This window comes from Camellia sinensis, chromosome 8 (assembly GCF_055761805.1).
Source record: "Camellia sinensis isolate YWXY chromosome 8, ASM5576180v1, whole genome shotgun sequence".
NCBI lineage: Eukaryota > Viridiplantae > Streptophyta > Magnoliopsida > Ericales > Theaceae > Camellia > Camellia sinensis.
In genome coordinates, this window is record NC_138968.1 from 99586576 (window position 1) to 99607402 (window position 20827).

The 20827-nt window shown below is 38.2% G+C and overlaps 1 protein-coding gene across 1 annotated transcript; it reads left to right on the forward strand.

The window, feature by feature from the left end:
* Window positions 1-706: 706 nt before the first annotated feature.
* On the forward strand, window positions 707-20376 carry LOC145797915 (uncharacterized). Its single transcript, XM_082885356.1, has 9 exons — window positions 707-1015; window positions 1318-1454; window positions 1596-1610; window positions 1753-1829; window positions 1914-2005; window positions 16625-17589; window positions 17958-18743; window positions 18916-19371; window positions 19752-20376. Exons 1-9 carry the CDS (start codon window positions 707-709, stop codon window positions 20374-20376), a joined length of 3462 nt encoding a protein of 1153 aa, XP_082741482.1.
* Window positions 20377-20827: the final 451 nt, after the last annotated feature.

Below are 20827 nucleotides of genomic sequence, written 5' to 3' on the forward strand. Positions count from 1 at the left end.
AAGAGTTTGTCTGGGCTGTCTCCTAGCCCTAATAAGAGTCACGTTTTCTTTTCTGGTTGTGATAAGCAGTTAAGAGATGAGATCCTTGGGGTTTGTCACTTTAGTGAAGGCAATTTACCTATGAGATACTTGGGGGTCCCTTTAGTTTCTACGAAACTTAAGGCCACTGATTGTGACCAACTTGTGGAGAGAATTACAAAAAGGATTAAAAGCTGGACAAATAAGTGCCTCACTTATGCTGGTAGAGCTCGGTTAATCCAATCTGTTCTATTCTCTATGCAAGTTTACTGGACCTCTTTATTCATCCTTCCAAAGAAGGTCATTAGATCTATAGAGAGTTTGTTTAGAGCTTTCTTTTGGTCTGGGTGCGAGTTAAAAAACCATGGGGCTAAGGTTTCTTGGGATAGAATTTGTTGTCCTAAGAAGGAAGGGGGGTTGGGTTTTAAGTCCCTCACTATGCGGAATAAGGCTGCCATTGCTAAACATGTCTGGTTTCTATTCTCTGGGGGTGAGCAGTCAATGTGGTGTATTTGGGTAAAGTCTTATATTCTCAAAGGTAGGCGTTTTTGGAGAGTTAGGGTGCCAAATGACCCTTCATGGGTTTGGAGGAAGATCCTCTCTCTTAGACCTATCATTTACCCTCTAATCAAACATAGGGTGGGAGATGGTTCTAATGTTTTTTTTGTGGTTTGATAATTGGCACCCTATGGGGTCTTTGTGGGACAAATTTGGAGTTAGAATTGTGTATGATTCTGCTCTTGGTATAGATGCTAAGGTTAGTGAGATTGTGGAGGGTAATTCTTGGAGATGGCCTTTTCCCTCATCATGGGAGCTTATGGAACTTATTGATAGCACTCCGGCCACATTCCTCCCTACTGGTGGGTCTGATGATGTTAGTTGGTGTCCTGCTACTAACAGCCAATTCACTATTCAATCTACTTGGCATTTCTTGAGGAAACACTTTGACCCTGTAAATTGGTCAACTCTTCTGTGGGGGCCTTATAATATCCCCAAGGTGAGCTTTGTGGTGTGGATGGCTATTATTGGCAGATTAAATACTGGGGATAGGTTGCAAATTTTTTATGTAACCCAATCTGCGGAGTGTGTTTTCTGCCAGCATCATTGTGAGGACCACAATCACCTTTTCTTTGAGTGTCCATTCTCGGAAAGGGTGTGGTCTTGCAATAAAGGTAAAATAAATGTAAATTGGCCCTCTATACTTTGGGACGATTTGGTCCAGCTCATTGCTAAATCTGTGAAAGGAAAATCTCTGGGGCTATCATCACTAAGCTTGCTTTTACCTGTACTGTTTATCAGCTGTGGATTGCTAGGAATAATAGAGTGTTTAGCAAGGATATGGTCCCGGAAGAGGTGGTTATAAAGTGTATTGTGGATATGGTAAGGTTCAGGGTAATGCATATTACCAATCTGAAGCCTCACCAAACTGACAGATGGTATCTTCAATCATGGAGACTTCCCCATACTATGTTGAAGCTTGCGGCAACTGTTGTGAGGAATGAGAGATCATAAATTGTGGGTTGAGTGATGGTTAGCAAATACATTGTGGGGTTTCCTAATGTTTGTTATTGATACAGGTACCTGGACTTCTGGTAAGCTGTTTGTTGAGTGTATGCTCCATAATCTGTGGGCCGAGTATAGTGTGAGGAGTAAACAATCACCCATCCCAATATCACTAGCCACATTGAGAGGAACTAATATGTTTTTATATATCATCTGTGATCTCTTTTGCAGGTATAGGGAGCATTGTTTTCCGAGTGATGTGAGCTTATATAATTGTGGGTTGAGTGTAGTGAGCATATATATGTGTGGTATGCCAAGTAATCTGTCATTGATTCATGTATATTCTACTGTTGATGAGCTTTTAATACTTTTAAGTGTTTGCTGGTTGACAGGGTCTACTATTGTGTTTAGAATCTGCTCGGGTTGCATGGGTTGGCAGCAAACCATTTATATGGATGATGCTGTCTGGAGTTTGGTTGATTTGGTAAACAGTTCTGCATCATTGTTCTGGAGCAGGCTGGTTTTCGTGCAGACGGCTGAAAAGAGGCGTCTTTGTGTGAAGAAATTTTATTTTATTTGCTTTGCTTGTTACATCTCTGAGTTTGGGTGTTTTCTTTTGGTTCTTATTAGATACTTTGATGGTGTTTTGGCCCACTCGTGCGGGATGTGCACGGGAAGTTTCGTTTTGTTGGTTTTGGTTGCGTATGTGACTTTGGCTGATTTTAGATGGCGGGCTGTGTTCTTTTTTTTTTTGGGTGAATAAGACATAAATAAAAAAACAGAAAATACACAGCTACAAGGGGCATACCCCAGGACCTAACGAAAACTATACAAGAACAAAATGAAAGAAACCAAAACACTCAACCAGCAAACAAAACCAAAATAAAAACATGACAAGAATAACTATCAAGACACAGACCCGAACATACAAAAATGTTCATGTGTCCCATAATAAACATATGGGAAAGATGAACACAATCAGACAGGTTCGGAACCAAACAGACCAGCTTAAACATGCACATCCCGCAGTTAAAGCATAAGACCTAAGAATAAACAAGCATACATCAGGCTTTGACAACCAAATAGTCAAATAAATAAGAAGCAAAAGGTTCCTCCCATTCTGGACATTTCCAGCGGTCACAGTAAGCAAAGAAAGAGAAGTCCAACCCGTGGCTGTCCCATTTATAGCGGGCTGTGTTCATGAGCCTCATTCCAACTGTATGCGGCCTATGAACACATCTTTTTTTGGTTTAAATTGGCAAATCTTTGTGGTCATTGGTTTTTTTTTTTATTTGGATGTATATTTTTTTGTTTGTTTCTTTTTGTGTTTTCTTTAGCTTTGTCTCGTCTTTTAGTGGCTTTTCTGCTAGGTTTTCTCTCTTGTTTTCGGTGCTTCTTGTATAGCTTTTGCTAGGGCCTGGGGTATGCCCCTTGTAGTGGTGTAAGTTTTTTGTCATTAATTTTATGACTTATCCACCCAAAAAAAAAAACAAAAAAAAAAAAAGAGGCCGATCTTCAGATCGGGTGAGAGGGGGTGCTCATAGCTGACCATCCCCAATCGTACCCAAGCTCCCGAGCCGAGGCAACTTTGGTGATGACGGACACGTGGCCTTTGGCACCGAGTCAGGGTTTCCTAAATTCCCCATAAAAAATATTTAGGTGGCGACTCTGTATTTGGCAAAGCAGTCCATGTTTGGCACTTCTTTTCAAAAATCTGTTTCTCAAAACGATTTGCCAGATTTGGACTCTGTGGTTCAGATTAAGAACCGTGACAATTTGAGAGTCCTGAACTGTAGTAGACCCGCAAAATGAACAGAATGGGACCCATCCTCCCGGGGCGTTCGGGGACGTCTACACTAGCTCTCAGGAAGAAGGATTCTCTCTAAATCTCCCCGTCCTTCTCCATCGTTCTCTATTTTGTTCTAGGAACTAATTAGTTTAGGCAACTAATTGTTTCATTTTCTTCAGTGACCAAGTATAACCCAAACTAATCTTGATTGGCCTCTAAAAAAAAAATAATAATTTATTGAGCAATTGTAGCTTAACGATGTTAGTTTAACAAAAGCAACTCATTTAATGTAATCTAAATCACCTAACTGTTCAATTCTCAAATCCAAAAGGATGAATTTCAATTCCCTTTAATTTTTATCCCGTTTCCTTTCCTTTTCTCTAACTTTGTCTTCTAGCTCCCAAGGAAAAAGATTCTCTCTAACTCTCTCCGTCCATCTCCAACCACCTCTCTTTCGTTCTAGGAACTAATTAGTTTAGGCAACTAATCGTTTCACTGGCTTAAGTGGCCAAGTTTAACTGAAACTAATTTAGCTTAGCATCCAAGAAATAGATTTTACTGAGTAATTGTGGCTTAACGATATTAGTTTAACTTAAGCACCTCATTTACGGTTTTCTAAATCACCCTAGTGTTCAACTCTCAAGTTGAAAGGATGATTTAGAATTCCCGTTAATTTTTATCCTATTTACCATTCTTTTCTCAACCTTTCTCTTCTAGCTCTCATGAAGAAAGTTTTTCTCTCCAACACTCTCCGTACTTCTCCATCCTTCTCTCTTTTCCTCAAGGAACTAACAGCTTAGGCAACTAAGAGTTTCATTAGCTTAAGTGAACAAGTTTAACTCAAACTAATCATGCTTGGCCTCCAAGAAAGAGAATTTACAGAGAAATTGTATCTTAACTTTATTAGTTTAACTTAGGCACCTTGTTTGAGGTTCTATAAATCACCTAATTGTAACTTAACGATATTACTTTAACTTAAGCAGCCCATGTAATGTTTTCTACATCACCTAACTGTTCAATTCTCAAATCCAAAATGATGAATTTGAATTCCCCTCAATATTCATCCCATTTCCCTTTTCTTTGCTCTAACTTTCCCTCCTAGCCCTCAGGAAGAGGGATTCTCTCTAACTCTCCCCGTCCTTCTCCATCGTTCTCTGTTTTGTTCTAGGAACTAATTAGTTTAGGCAACTAATTGTTTCATTTGCTTAAGCGACCAAGTTTAACCCAAACTAATCTTGATTGGCCTCCAAAAAAAAAATAATAATTTTTTGAGTAATTGAGGCTTAACGATATTACTTTAACAAAAGCAACTCGTTTAATGTTATCTAAATCACCTAATTGTTCAATTCTCAAGTCCAAAAGGAGGAATTTAAATTCCCTTTAATTTTCATCCTATTTCCTTTCCTTTTCTCTAACTTTCTCTTCTAGCTCCCAAGGAGAAAGTTTATCTCTGACTCTCTCCGTCCATCTCCAGCCACCTCTTTTTCGTTCTAGGAACTAATTAGTTTAGGCAACTAAACGTTTCAGTGGCTTAAGTATCCTAGTTTAACTGAAACTAATCTGGCTTAGCATCCAAGAAAGAGATTTTACTGAGTAATTGTGGCTTAATGATATTAGTATAACTTAAGAACCTCATTTACGGTTTTCTAAATCACCGTAGTGTTCAACTCCCAAGTAGAAAAGGATGATCTAGAATTCTCGTTAATTTTCATCCTATTTACCATTCTTTTCTCAACCTTTCTCTTCTAGCTCTCATGAAGAAAGTTTTTCTCTCTAACACACTCTGTACTTCTCCATCCTTCTCTCTTTTGCTTAAGGGACTAACTAGCTTAGGCAACTAATAGTTTCATTAGCTTAAGTGAACAAGTTTAACTCAAACTAATCATTCTTGGCCTCCAAGAAAGAGAATTTACTGAGAAATTGTATCTTTACTTTATTAGTTTAACTTAGGCACCTTGTTTGAGGTTCTGTAAATCACCTAATTGTAACTTAACGATATTACTTTAACTTAAGCCGCCCATGTAATGTTTTCTACATCACCTAACTGTTCAATTCTCAACTCCAAAATGATAAATTTGAATTCCCCTTAGTTTTCATCCTATTTTCCTTTTCTTTGCTCTAACTTTCCCTCCTAGCCCTCGGGAAGAGGGATTCTCTCTAGCTCTCCCCGTCCTTCTCCATCGTTCTCTGTTTTGTTCTAGAAACTAATTAGTTTAGGAAGCTAATTGTTTCATTTGCTTAAGCGACCAAGTTTAACCCAAACTAATCTTGATTGGCCTCCAAAAAAAAAAAAATAATTTTTTGAGTAATTGAGGCTTAACGATATTTCTTTAACAAAAGCAACTCGTTTAATGTTATCTAAATCACTTAAGTGTTCAATTCTCAAGTCCAAAAGGAGGAATTTCAATTCCCTTTAATTTTCATCCTGTTTCCTTTCCTTTTCTCTAACTTTCTCTTCTAGCTCCCAAGGAGAAAGCTTATCTCTAACTCTCTCCGTCCATCTCCAGCCACCTCTCTTTTGTTCTATGAACTAATTAGTTTAGGTAACTAAACGTTTCACTGGCTTAAGTGTCCAAGTTTAACTCAAACTAATCTAGCTTAGCCTCCAAGAAAGAGATTTTACTGAGTAATTGTGGCTTAACGATATTAGTATAACTTAAGCACCTCAGTTACAGTTTTCTAAATCACCGTAGTGTTCAACTCTCAAGTAGAAAAGGATGATCTAGAATTCTCGTTAATTTTCATCCTATTTGCCATTCTTTTCTCAAACTATATCTTCTAGCTCTCACGAAGAAAGTTTTTCTCTCTAACACTCTCCGTACTTCTATATCCCTCTCTCTTTTGCTTTAGGAACTAACTAGCTTAGGCAACTAACAGTTTCATTAGCTTAAGTGAACAAGTTTAACTCAAACTAATCACGCTTGGCCTCCAAGAAAGAGAATTTACTAAGAAATTGTAGTTTAACGTTATTAGTTTAACTTAGGCACCTTGTTTGAGGTTCTGCAAATCACCTAATTGTAACTTAACAATATTACTTTAACTTAAGCAGCCCATGTAATGTTTTCTACATCACCTAACTGTTCAATTCTCAACTCCAAAATGATGAATTTGAATTCCCCTCAATTTTCATCCTATTTCCCTTTTCTTTGCTCTAACTTTCCCTCCTAGCCCTCAGGAAGAGGGATTCTCTCTAACTCTCCCCGTCCTTCTCCATCGTTTTCTGTTTTGTTATAGGAACTAATTAGTGTAGGAAACTAATTGTTTCATTTTCTTAAGTGACCAAGTTTAACCCAAACTAATCTTGATTGGCCTCAAAAAAAAAAAAAAATTATTGAGTAATTGTGGCTTAATGATGTTAGTTTAACAAAAGCAACTCATTTAATGTTATCTAAATCACCTATGTTTTCATTTCTCAAGTCCAACAGGATGAATTTCAATTCTCTTTAATTTTCGTCCTGTTTCCTTTCCTTTTCTCTAACTTTCTCTTCTAACTCCCAAGGAGAAAGTTTATCTCTAACTCTCTCCGTCCATCTCCAGCCACCTCTCTTTCGTTCTAGGAACTAATTAGTTTAGGCAACTAAACGTTTCACTGGCTTAAGTGTCCAAGTTTAACTCAAACAAATCTAGCTTAGCCTCCAAGAAAGAGATTTTACTGAGTAATTGTGGCTTAACGATATTAGTATAACTTAAGCACCTCATTTACGATTTTCTAAATCACCGTAGTGTTCAACACTCAAGTAGAAAAGGATGATCTAGAATTCTCGTTAATTTTCATCCTATTTACCATTCTTTTCTCAAACTTTATCTTCTAGCTCTCACAAAGAAAGTTTTTCTCTCTAACACTCTCCGTACTTCTACATCCCTCTCTCTTTTGCTTTGGGAACTAACTAGCTTAGGCAGCTAACAGTTTCATTCGCTTAGGTGAACATGTTTAACTCTAACTAATCACGCTTGGCCTCCGAAAAAGAGAATTTACTGAGAAATTGTAGTTTAACGTTATTAGTTTAACTTAGGCACCTTGTTTCAGGTTCTGTAAATCACCTAATTGTAACTTAACGATATTACTTTAACTTAAGCAGCCCATGTAATGTTGTCTACATCACCTAACTGTTCAATTCTCAACTCCAAAATGATGAATTTGAATTCCCCTCAATTTTCATCATATTTCCCTTTTCTTTGCTCTAACTTTCCCTTCTAGCTCTCACGAAGAAGGATTCTCTCTAACTCTCCCTGTCCTTCTCCATCATTCTCTGTTTTGTTCTAGGAACTAATTAGTTTAGGCAACTAATTGTTTCATTTTCTTAAGTGACCAAGTTTAACCCAAACTAATCTTGATTGGCCTCCAAAAAAAAAAAAATTATTGAGTAATTGTGTCTTAATGATGTTAGTTTAACAAAAGCAACTCATTTAATGTTATCTAAATCACCTATGTTTTCATTTCTCAAGTCCAACAGGATGAATTTCAATTCTCTTTAATTTTCGTCCTGTTTCCTTTCCTTTTCTCTAACTTTCTCTTCTAGCTCCCATGGAGAATGTTTCTCTCTAACTCTCTCCGTCCATCTCCAACCACCTCTCTTTCGTTCTAGGAACTAATTAGTTTAGGCAACTAATCGTTTCACTGGTTTAAGTGGCCAAGTTTAACTCAAACAAATCTAGCTTAGCCACCAAGAAAGAGATTTTACTGAGTAATTGTGGCTTAACGATATTAGTGTAACTTAAGCATCTCATTTATGGTTTTCTAAATCATCCTAGTGTTCTACTCTAAAGTAGAAATGGTTGATTTAGAATTCCCGTTAATTTTCATCCTGTTTACCATTCTTTTCTCAAACTTTATCTTCTAGCTCTCATGAAGAAAGTTTTTCTCTCTAACACTCTCTGTACTTCTACGTCCCTCTCTCTTTTGCTCTAGGAACTAACTAGCTTAGGCAACTAACTACCTACCCAAAAAAAAGCTTAGGCAACTAACAGTTTCATTAGCTTAAGTGAACAGGTTTAACTCAAACTAATCACGCTTGGCCTCCAAGAAAGAGAATTTACTGAGAAATTGTAGCTTAATGTTATTAGTTTAACTTAGGCACCTTGTTTGAGGTTCTGTAAATCACCTAATTGTAACTTAACGATATTACTTTAACTTAAGCAGCCCATGTAATGTTTTCTACATCACCTAACTATTCGATTCTCAACTCCAAAATGATGAAATTGAATTCCCTCAATTTTCATCCTTTTTTTTTTTGGGTAAGTAAGTCATAAAATAAAGACAATGAAATTTAGAAGTTTACAAGGGGCATACCCCAGGCACACCTTACAACAAATAAAAGTAATTACCTAAACAGCATCACCATCACCACAACCTCAAAGAAAGGGGGAAAAGCAGAAAATAAAATACAAAGCCCAACTTTGCCCATATATCCATTTGTCCCCAAATAACCTAACCATCAGAGACAGTAGATGGAAACTAGGGGTGAATATATGGGCAAAGAAACAAGAAAACACCAACAACCTAAATAGACACAACGGACATACTCACAAAGCAACAACCCACAATCCAAATCAAAATGATAACCAAACACACAAGCCCCCAGTCTCTACCGAAGATAAGTGCATGGAGTCCAATAAGCATCCCACTCCTCACAACCTTGACATCCAAGCCACTATCTAAAGCTGTGACAGAGGAAAAAATCTACTCCACGAGAAATCCCGACAGAGTCACATGAAGCGAGCACAATCAATCACCATAAACAACAATCTTGGGAGTTGTCGCGAAAAACTATAGCCCGGTAACAACAAACCAACATATAGCCAAAATATCATGAGAGCAATCGACACATCCCCCAGTCCCTTCCTTAGTAGATCACAAGCCTCAAACTACACGGCAGTGTCCCCATCACTCGATGACAAGCATGGCAATACAATCAATTAGGATGGGTCACATGAAGACAAGAAGCACCAGAAAACCGGTAGCTATCCTCCCGCTCATCTCCTAGTCTCTAACTCGGATAGTAATCGAACCAAAATTCCCCATAACAGTGACTCCTCAATCACTCTTGGCAGACATGGCTCAAAACTATCCTCATAAAGAGTCACATGAGGATCACACAATCAAACTCATGAGAAAATCAACAATAAAGGTTCACTGCATAGTGGATAAAAAGAAGTACTCACAAAATGACCTGCCCATTTAATAAAAATATCCAAAATGGGCACTACTAATTTCTTCACAAAAGCCAATAAGCCGTGGGCCCAAACTTAGCAAAACAACCACGGCCTAGTCCAATGATACCAGCCCAAACACTAAATAAAACCGTAGGTTCATGGGCCCCACTTCAACCAACACTCACAAAACCCACAAAGGCTACATGTGGATTCCACTAAATAAAAGATATATATAAAAATTATATACCTCACTCTAAAAATGGACCCACCGATTTCTTTATATAAACAAATGGAGCATGTGGATACATACTCACAAAATTCAACCGGAGCACGTGGATACACACCTCCCCAGATGCACAAATCACCATTATATATAGAGAACCATGGGCTCCTACAAAACCAGCGAAAAATTAGAAACAAATTTGAAACCAACCCTCACTATCACCTTTCACGAGGTCGGTGTTACCCATGATGATGATTACAACTCTGCAGGACCCCAAAATTGCACATACGCGTCTACCAGACTGTGAGACAAACGTGCCAACTGCAGAACTGACTCCACAACTAAACCAATCAACACCGGTGCAAAAAGACACCTCCGGTGAAGACACCACCAGTACAACCCACATCCATTGCAACCTAGGAACAAATGCAGACAACATCCTCTTCGAAAAACATCCACTGGAACATGGCATAGCAGAATCAGCCCCTCTAACCACGCCAAACACTCAGTATATATCCTCCTGAGCTCTGGCAATGGAAACCAGAGTTCAAGAGACCAGCAAAAGAAACAAAACTAGGGGAGGATCACACAACTGCCATGAACGGCGAGCCAGCAAACCTTCACCCTAGCATCTTCATTATCACGGCCAGAGCTCCTAGAAACATGGCAGATAAACACCATTTCCAACAATCTTGCCATAAAAAATGAATAACGACGGCAGCACCAAGGATACCATCGGAAAACAGAGAGCACCGGCGATGAAAACAACACCTCCAGCACACATAACACATAACACGACACACAGATCACCTTGCATCAGTGCACACTGAACAACACCCATTTTTAACGCCCGTGAGCTACAAGCGACGTCAATGAAGATGGATCAACCCATTCTTCTGATGGTACAAACTTCACACCACGTTCGGACTTACAGATATTTTAACTCGGACCAATGGCAGAGCCACAAAAACAAAGAACACCGTAGCTTTTAAGCATATAAAATGCTTCCTCACAAACAAGATTTGTGCAGAGAAGCTAACAATCTGGCCGGACCTACACCAGAACCAACCTGGGGGGAGCTTTCTCTCTCTAGATTCTAGAGAGAGAGGCTCTACTTTCTTCCCCGATGAGTCAATTTTCATCCTATTTCCCTTTTCTTTGCTCTAACTTTCCCTCCTAGCTCTTAGGAAGAAGGATTCTCTCTAACTCTCCCCGTCCTTCTCCATCGTTCTCTATTTTGTTCTAGGAACTAATTAGTTTAGACAACTAATTGTTTCATTTGCTTAAGTAACCAAGTTTAACCCAAACTAATCTTGATTGGCCTCAAAAAAAAAAAAAAAATTGTTGAGTAATTGTGGCTTAACGATGTTAGTTTAACAAAAGCAACTCATTTAATGTTATCTAATCACCTAAGTGTTCAATTCCCAAGTCCAAAAGGATGAATTTCAATTCCCTTTAATTTTCATCCCATTTCCTTTCCTTTTCTCTAACTTTCTCTTTTAGCTCCCAAGAAGAAAGTTTCTCTCTAATTCTCTCTGTCCATCTCCAACCACCTCTCTTTCGTTCTAGGAACTAATTAGTTTAGGCAACTAATCGTTTTACTGGCTTCAGTGGCCAAGTTTAACACAAACTAATCTAGTTTAGCCTCCAAGAAAGAGATTTTACTGAGTAATTGTGGCTTAACGATATTAGTTTAACTTGGGCACCTCGATTGAGGTTTTGTAAATCACCTAATTGTAACTTAACGAAATTACTTTAACTTAAGCAGCCCGTGTAATGTTTTCTACATCACCAAACTGTTCAATTCTCAACTCCAAAATGATGAATTTGAATTCCCCTCAATTTTCATCCTATTTCCCTTTTCTTTGCTCTAACTTTCCCTCCTAGTTACTTACCCAAAAAAAAAAAAAAACATTCCCTCCTAGCTCTCAGGAAGAAGGATTCACTATAACTCTCCCCGTCCTTCTCCATCGTTCTCTATTTTGTTCTAGGAACTAATTAGTGTAGGCAACTTATTGTTTCATTTGCTTAAGTGACCAAGTTTAACCCAAGCTTTTCTTGATTGGCGTCCAAAAAATAAAAATAAAAATTTATTGAGTAATTGTGGCTTAACGATATTAGTTTAACAGAAGCAACTCATTTAATGTTATCTAAATCACCTAAGTGTTCAATTCTCAAGTCCAAATGGATGAATTTCAATTCCCTTTAATTTTCATCCAGATTTCCTTTCCTTTTCTCTAACTTTCTCTTCTAGCTCCCAAGGAGAAAGTTTCTCTCTAACTCTCTCCGTCCATCTCCAACCACCTCTATTTCGTTCTAGGAACTAATTAGTTTAGGCAACTAATTGTTTCACTGGCCTAAGTGTCCAAGTTTAAATCTAACTAATCTAGCTTGGTGTCACTCCCCAAACCCGCCCCTAAAAGTTTTGGGCATGACCTATTCAGAAATGGACACTTAACCTATTATACATAACATATGGGGCCTAAGCGGAAGCATTATCAATATAAAATAACGTAAAACATCATCCATTGAGCTACCACTACCATGCCAGGGCTGTACACATTGCATTAGGTACATAATATTTAGTAACATACACCCGAACTTCGGTTACACACTTATACATTCATACTTAGACCCATAATTGGGCGTGTAACGAAAATATTAATGAAAGACAACCAAAGCATAAATCAAGAACCTAACAACACTTTACAAAATGCACGGCTTCAGGTGGTGCCTGGACGCATCAAAGTTGACAAGAGAAAGACGAGCCTTAAAGGTTAGGACTGAACTCCCGGTTGATTACCTACAGAAATTGACAGACAAAATACAGAATGACCGAACTCAGTGAATAATAGTACATAAATAATGTAATGTTTAACCTGAATAATAAAACATATAACTGCCGATACATTTGATTAACTACATTCCGTAATTATTTCTAAAACAGCCATGGGTCTAGTTTCCGTAACAGAGTGGCTTTAAGCCCAGGATATACAGAACAACCATAGGCCTACAGATGCAGAATGACCATGGGTCCAGAAATATCAGAACGGCCACTGGCCTAGAAATATCAGAACGGCCATCGGCCTAGAAATAATAGAACGGCCATCGGCCCAGAAATAACGGAATGGCCATCGGCCCAGAAATAACAGAACGACCATCGGCCCAGAAATAACAGAACGGCCATCGGCCCAGAAATAACAGATGTATGGACTCAAGAGGTGGCTCGTACGGATTCTAGAGGTGGCTCCCACCAAGGTGTAGCACTTAGTTCCGTACAGCACTTTGTTCCATACCAGAAAGCATCAGAACAGATTAACTTCAGAATCATACAGAAAGTACACACATTCTTTCCATTAATCACATGAATAAACATAGATAATATAAGTTTAACAGAACGTTGCCGATAATTGTTAGCAAAAGGTAAACATATTTTACAACTTGAACGCTTTCAGAAATACGTAGATACCACAGTTCCATAATGCATATGCATCCCATTTGCTCATCATGTTTCAATGCCATAACTAGCAGTTAACAGAATGGTAACATTAATTATCAATAGCAAACAAAACATATGGTACAATGTTGCGCTTAGATTTCCTCATGGTTCTTTGTAAGTAGGCATACTTGTTTCATAATTAACAAAACCTTAACATTAACAATAATCCGAGGGTAAATGTACCATTACATCAACAGGCCAGAACAATTCATATCATAACATGAATTACATAACAATGTCATTGATACGCAATTCTTTTCTATTAACCAACTTCACAGTGTTAATAGTTTGTATGCAATTCTTATACAGAATCATAGGTAATTGTTAGGATGGTACATTGACAATAATCATTAGCCATAACCCAAAATACGGAGTAGGTTCAGAGTCATACCGATGTGTGCTAACTCTTTCAATGTTCACATCAATTCCCAATCAACACACATGTTAACATATTAGCTCACGGAGAATAGAATGTTGTTAACAATTTTCTTAATGGTAGACCATGTACATTTGTAGTACTATTACTCATAGTGATCGGCTCCCGGTAGTAATGGGTTGATGTCCTTGTCTCGACCTACAAGTACATTGCACAACACATTATATGAGATTATACTCGATCTTTACTTATTCTCTTTAATCATTCAATCAATTAGCCATGGTGGTACCAAGCTCATTATTCTTTAATAAGTTATAATTCATGTCTCAGAAAACAGGAGAAATCGATGGGAAATGGTTTAGGTGAAGAAATGGTACAAAATTGGTTGACTGAAAGTGAACAGTCGTCACTAATTTGGGCACAACTATTTCTGTATTTATAATTTTGGCATGAGACTACCGCCATTAGAAACTAGACTTTTGGGGCTTGATTTTGGGCTCAAGAATCACTCAAAACGGAGTCCGGATGCAAAAGATATGCTTGTTCAAAGTTGGCTGGACAGAGCTGTCTCCGCATGTGCGGGGGAACAGTGCCGCACGTGCGGCCTGAACAGTTTACAGTCCGAAAATGGCTAAAAAATTGGGGTTTCTCATCTCCAAAATCAAACCTTAATTACATGTAAATCAAAGCCCAAAACCCTTCAATATAAGATAAATTTCACATTTTTAGCTTCCATTCCAATTCATAACTCCAAAATACAACTCAATTCCCAATCACAAGAACAAGATTACAAATTAAAACACGAAAGCATAAGGTAACCATGATTTGGGGTTTAAAACTCATTCCCATGGTGAATCCTCTCTAGCCTCTTTAAGAGCCATAAAACCCTTACAAGAAGTTAAGTTGTAACATAAATTCATGCTATGTATAAAGATTCATCATCTTCTTGCGTGAATAAACCAAACCCTTACATACAATTATAGATAGGCCAAGAACTCATTATTTAGCTTGTGATCTTCAAGTGTTGAAAGGGAGAGTCTTACCTTAAGCCCTTATCATTACTTGTTCTTGCATAATCATGATGTATTCAAGCCAATTCTTTGATGTCTTCTTCCATTTCTTCTCTTTCTTCCTTCTTCTCTTTGAGTTCTCTCCAAAACTCTCTCCCTTCTTTTTCTCACGTGTCTCCCCCCCTTTTCTCTAGATATTTTTGGGCTCAAAATGTTGAGTTCCTCGTCATATATCTAAATAAACACACACACACAAGGCTTAGCACAATAGGGAGAGCCAAACGTGGCCTTACGAATCGCGCAAAATCAAATTTCAATTAAAGTTCCCAGGTGACTCTAAAAATTGTGCTGATCATAAATATGTCCCCTGTTCTGGTTCCTGAAGTCTCTAGGGTCTTCAATTTGCAGTACAAAGTTAACCACCCAAACGTGCATTAACGAATCAGACAAATTAGATTTCTAATTAATTTTCCCCAATAGTTCTAAAAATTCCCATTAACATACCCAAGTATTCAATTTTAATTTCTAAACCCACAATGATCGGTAATTTAAATTTTAAGTCTGTAACTCAACAAATAATGCTTCAATTCTAATAGCTATAAATAAATTAAAACACATCCTCTCAGAGCTAAATAAATATGATTTCTTATACGCATTTTGGGGTCATTACACTTAGCCTCCAAGAAATAGATTTTACTGAGTAATTGTGGCTTAACGATATTAGTATAACTTAAGAACCTCATTTACGGTTTTCTAAATCACCGTAGTGTTCAACTCTCAAGTAGAAAAGGATGATTTAGAATTCCCGTTAATTTTCATCCTATTTACCATTCTTTTCTCAAACTTTACCTTCTAGCTCTCACAAAGAAAGTTTTTCTCTCTAACACTCTCCGTACTTCTACATCCCTCTCTCTTTTGCTCTTGGAACTAACTAGCTTAGGCAACTAACAGTTTCATTAGCTTAAGTGAACAAGTTTAACCCAAACTAATCACGCTTTGCCTCCAAGAAAGAGAATTTACTGAGAAATTGTAGCTTAACGTTTTTAGTTTAACTTAGGCACCTTGTTTGAGGTTCTGTAAATCACCTAATTGTAACTTAACGATATTACTTTAACTTAAGCAGCCCATGTAATGTTTTCTACATCACTTAACTGTTCAATTCTCAACTCCAAAATGGTGAATTTGAATTCCCCTCAATTTTCATCCTATTTCCCTTTTCTTTGCTCTAACTTTCTCTCCTAGCTCTCAGGAAAAAGGATTCTCTCTAACTCTCCCCGTCCTTCTCCATTTTGTTCTAGGAACTAATTAGTTTAGGCAACTAATTGTTTCATTTACTTAAGTGACCAAATTTAACCCAAACTTTTCTTGATTGGCCTCCAAAAAAAAAAAAAAAAAAATTTATTGTGTAATTGTGGCTTAACGATATTAGTTTAACAAAAGCAACTCATTTAATGTTATCCAAATCACCTAAGTGTTCAATTCTCAAGTCCAAAAGGATGAATTTCAATTCCTTTTAATATTCATCACGTTTCCTTTCCTTTTCTCTAACTTTCTCTTCTAGCTCCCAAGGAGAAAGTTTCTCTCTAACTCTCCTATCCATCTCCAACCACCTCTCTTTCGTTCTAGGAACTAATTAGTTTAGGCAACTAATCGTTTCACTGGCTTAAGTGGCCAAGTTTAACTGAAACTAATCTAGCTTAGCATCCAAGAAAGAGATTTTACTGAGTAATTGTGGCTTAACGATATTAGTTTAACTTAAGAACCTTATTCACGGTTTTCTAAATCACCCTAGTGTTCAACTCTCAATTATATGGGTGGTAGAGGTCAAGGAAAAGAATCTTATACACGAACCAGGGCAGATGTGGCTGCCTCGTCTACCTGATGTAGCGTCCCTGTGAGGTATGTGCCTCTTAATCGAAGTGAGGGCTATGTCAGTGTGAACTTACCCCCACGTCCTAACCCTTTAGAAAAATGGGATTCATGTTTGGTTGGGTACTTTCTGGATAAAGGGGTGTCCTCTAATTATTTGAGAAATAGTGCCTTTGGTCTATAGAAAAATATAGGATTGAAAGAGGTTTTAGCTAATGGGGAAGGGTTTAGTTTCTTTATCTTTGATAACCCAGAATGTTGTACCTCAGTTCTTGAGGAAGGGCTTTGGTATATTGGAGGTTTTAACCTGTTCTTGAAAAAATGGACCCGTATGATGAAATTGTCTAAGGAAAAGGCTACCAAGGTCCCTGTGTGGGCTAAGTTCTTCAATGTCCCATTTGAATACTGGGATAGTGATGGATTAAGTCGTATAGCTAGTGTTGTAGGTGTTCCATTGTTTATGGACCAACTTACGGAACAGGGCAGTAGGGTGTCCTTTGCTAGGGTGTGTGTTGAGGTAGAAACAGCATCTACCTTACCTGCTATGTTTAAGGTGGACTGTGAAGGAATAGATGCCATAGTCAAAGTCGAATATCAAGGTTTACCCCCAAAATGTGAACACTGCATAGCCTTTGGGCATGATACAGCTAGATGTGTGAAAACTAAGGTTGCGGCTCTAACAAACATCGAAAAGGAAGTACAAAATCATCTTGACCCTGGTTGGGAAACTGTCATGGCCAAGGGCAAGAGGAAAGTAGGTGTTCCAGATACCTCTACTGAGACAGCAAACAATGAGGAGCCTAAGGAGGATGGCTTGCAACAACCCGAGGAAGAGCAGAGCCAACCAGAAATGCAAGTTCAGGTGGAGACCGCAGAGGCATTACCTGATCAATCTCACAGAGAGGTGCTGAACCCAATAGATGGTGAGTCAAAGGATGATAATATGGATGGACTGGTGGCCCTTCAGAAGGAACTGGTGGAAATTACAAGTTTAGTTCTCCCTCATGATACAGAATTGATGGCTAGAGTGGAGAACCTTGTGGAATCAACTCCTGGCAAAGCTCAAACTAGCAAGCAAGCCCAAATAGGCTCAAGTGCAAAAGGTAACTCCTCTGGCAAGGGCAACAAAAGCCAGAGGAAGAAGCACAGGTAATCCTAGTTTTATCTGGTTTGTGGGTTTTTGAATTTTTGCTATTTCCAATGTCTTTAAAAATTGCATCTTGGAATGTTAGAGGATTTAATAATCCTCATAGACATAAAGAAGTTAGAAATTTTTTGCTGCATGAAGACATTAAAATATTGGGCATTTTGGAAACTAAAATAAAAGCTTTGAATGAACAACAGATTTTTTCGTCTGGTGTTAACAATTGGCCCTTTTTGACAAACTCACAACCTTCTAAAACTAGGTGGATTTGTGTTTCCTGGGAATCAACTTTTTGTAAAGTTCAAAAGTTACATGACTCTGATCAGTATATTTTTTGTGAAGTGCATGATTTAATTACGGATTATATGTTCAGAGTCTGTTTTGTTTATGCTGAGAATAAACATGAAGTTAGGAAAGAAGTTTTTGAGTACATGGTTAATATCTCCCAAGCTCAGTCCAATACTCCTCTTGTAATTTTAGGGGACTTTAATGCTATTAGATTCCCTTATGAAAAATCTGGGGGTTCTGTTAGTTCGTCTAAGGATAAAGAGGAGTTCAATTCCCATATTTTGCAAGCTGAGCTAGTTGATCTCTCCTATGGAGGTTGCCAATTCACTTGGGCTAATAAGAGAACTAGTGGGGATTATATTGCTTCCAAGATTGATAGAATGCTGGTAAATGAGGCTTGGCTTGATGCATTCCCTGCCTCATTTGCTACCTTTCTACCTCCTGGCATATCTGATCACTCTCCTGTTGTGATACATATCTCTGACAAGGTGACTTCCTTTATGAAACCTTTCAAATATTTTGACTTTTGGGCTGACCATGAGGATTTCTGCTCTGTGGTTTCTACAATTTGGAACCAGTACATTCAAGGTGTCCCTATGTTTAGAGTGTGTCAAAAATTGAAAAATCTGAAACCAGCTCTAAAGGCTTTGAATAAGAAAGACTTTAGTGACATTACTGCTAGAGTCCACACCTCCAAGTCTGAGCTCCTCTCTGCTCAGTGTAAGTTGGACAAGGATCCTAGTAATGTTTCTTTGCAAAAACTTGAGAGAACCTTTTATAAACAGCATGTTGATCTTCTGGATGTTGAGGAGAGTCTGGCTCACCAGAAATCTAGAGTCCAGTGGCTTAGTCAGGGTGATAGCAATAGCAGGCTTTTCTTCAAAACCATTAAGGGTAACATCAATAGGGGTAAAATCTTAAACTTGGAGATGATGGATGGCCAAAAATCTTCAAAACCTTAGGACATTCACAATGCTTTTATAGATTTTTTTCTCTGGTTTATTTGGTACCCCTATTGATGACCATTATAATGGGTTTGACAGAATCCAGTCTCTTGTTAAGTCTAAAATATCTTCTGACCAATCGCTATTGCTTGCTGGCTCTGTGACTGATAAAGAGATTAAGGACACTCTTTGGTCTCTTAAAGCCAATAAGTCCCCTGGCCCTGATGGCTTCTCTGCTGGTTTTTTCAAAAGTTCTTGGAATATTATGGGGAGAGAGGTCACTCAAGCTGTTAGAACCTTTTTTGAGTCTGGAAGGCTTATATCCGAAGTCAATAGTACCATTATTGCTCTCATCCCTAAGGTCCTCAATCCTGTTAAAGTGGGTGACTTTAGACCCATCTCTTGCTGTAACACTATTTACAAATGCGTTGCCAAGGTCATTGTTAACAGGATTAAAACTGTTCTCCCTTATCTTGTTGATCCCGTTCAGTCAACATTTGTTCAAGGTAGGAGAATATCTGACAATATTTTCCTATCTCAAGAGCTTATGAGAGGGTACCATAGGAAGTCCCCTACCCGAAGTGTGCCATGAAAGTGGATATCATGAAAGCCTATGATAGTGTGAGGTGGGAATTTATTATTGATATTCTTAAGGCTATGGCCTTTCCACGTGTCATGGTTTCTTAGATCCAGGCCTGCATCACTAGTCCCTCTTTTTCTATTTGCATCAACGAGAGTCTCCATGGCTACTTCAAAGGGGCTAGAGGTTTGCAACAAGGTCATCCTCTATCCCCTTATTTATTTGTTTTAGCTATGGAAATTCTTGCTAAAATTTTGGCTGAGAAGTCTACGCAACCGTTGTTTAAGTTCCATTAGAGATGTGAGAAGACTAAGATTATAAATCTTTGTTTTGCTGATGACCTCATGATTTTTAGCAAAGGTGATGTGTCTACTGTTAAACTTATGATGGAAGGCCTTGAGGAATTTTCTAACCTCTCGGGTCTTACCCCTAATCCCAGCAAGAGTAACATCTACTTTTCTGGTTGTGAGATGGGGTTACGCACTTCTATTCTTGGTATTGCTAAATTCAAAGAGGGCATACTCCCTGTTAAATATCTTGGTGTCCCCCTTATCACTACCAAATTGAGGGCCACTGATTGTGCCCCTCTCATTGATAGGATCACCAAAAGAGTGAAGAATTGGACTAACAGAGCTTTGTCTTATGCGGGGAGGAGCCAGCTTATCCAATCCATCCTTTTTTCCATGCAAGTTTACTGGACTTCCTTGTTTATCCTCCCTAAGAAGGTTATCAGGGAGATTGAAAGTATTCTTAGAGCTTTCCTTTGGTTTGGCAGTGAGCTCAAAACTCATAGTGCCATGATTGCTTGGGATTCTGTGTGTGCTCCTAAAAATGAGGGGGGTCTTGGGTTTAAATCTCTTGATATCTGCAATAGAGCTGCTATAGCAAAGCATGTCTGGTTCCTTTTTTCTGGTGGTGAGAAGTGTAACGCCCTCGTAATAATACGTAAAACCCATCATTTTAGACATGCAATGATATAAGAAAATCACCATCTTTCCATTAATCAGAGTAGTTCTTACAAAAGTATTACATGTTAACAACAAAAGCAAATGCCCTACGGGCTTACAACTTTCCAAGTTAACACTTGGTTACAATAAAAGAAGAGAGCTAACCCCAAACATATTAAGCCCTTGGCTTGAATTTACATGTAATACATCAAAAGAAAGCAAACAACAAAGGTAGCCTGTTTGCCTCTAGCCTCCCAAGCTATGTCCTTGGAGGTGGCATGCTACCTGTACCTGAAAATAATGTCCCATATAGGATGAGCCACAGCCCAGTAGAAATATACTAAACCAACTATGAACAATGACAAAAATAACAGCATTCGATAGATGGCCCACACTGATATTTCCACTTATAACACATCACAGTTTCATGACCCTCAAGTCCATGTTACATTTCACTTCTCACTCCCTTTCAACTTTGAGTTTG

What these genes read in the sequence shown, in the direction of transcription:
- LOC145797915 (XM_082885356.1), top strand. Translation starts at nt 707, where the DNA reads ATGGGGTCTTTGTGGGACAAATTTGGAGTTAGAATTGTGTATGATTCT. An exon ending in TCTGGAGTTTGGTTGATTTG is followed by an intron (nt 2,006 to 16,624) that starts GTAAACAGTTCT and finishes TTTGGTCTATAG; the next exon opens with AAAAATATAGGATTGAAAGA. An exon ending in AGCCAGAGGAAGAAGCACAG is followed by an intron (nt 17,590 to 17,957) that starts GTAATCCTAGTT and finishes TTATATGTTCAG; the next exon opens with AGTCTGTTTTGTTTATGCTG.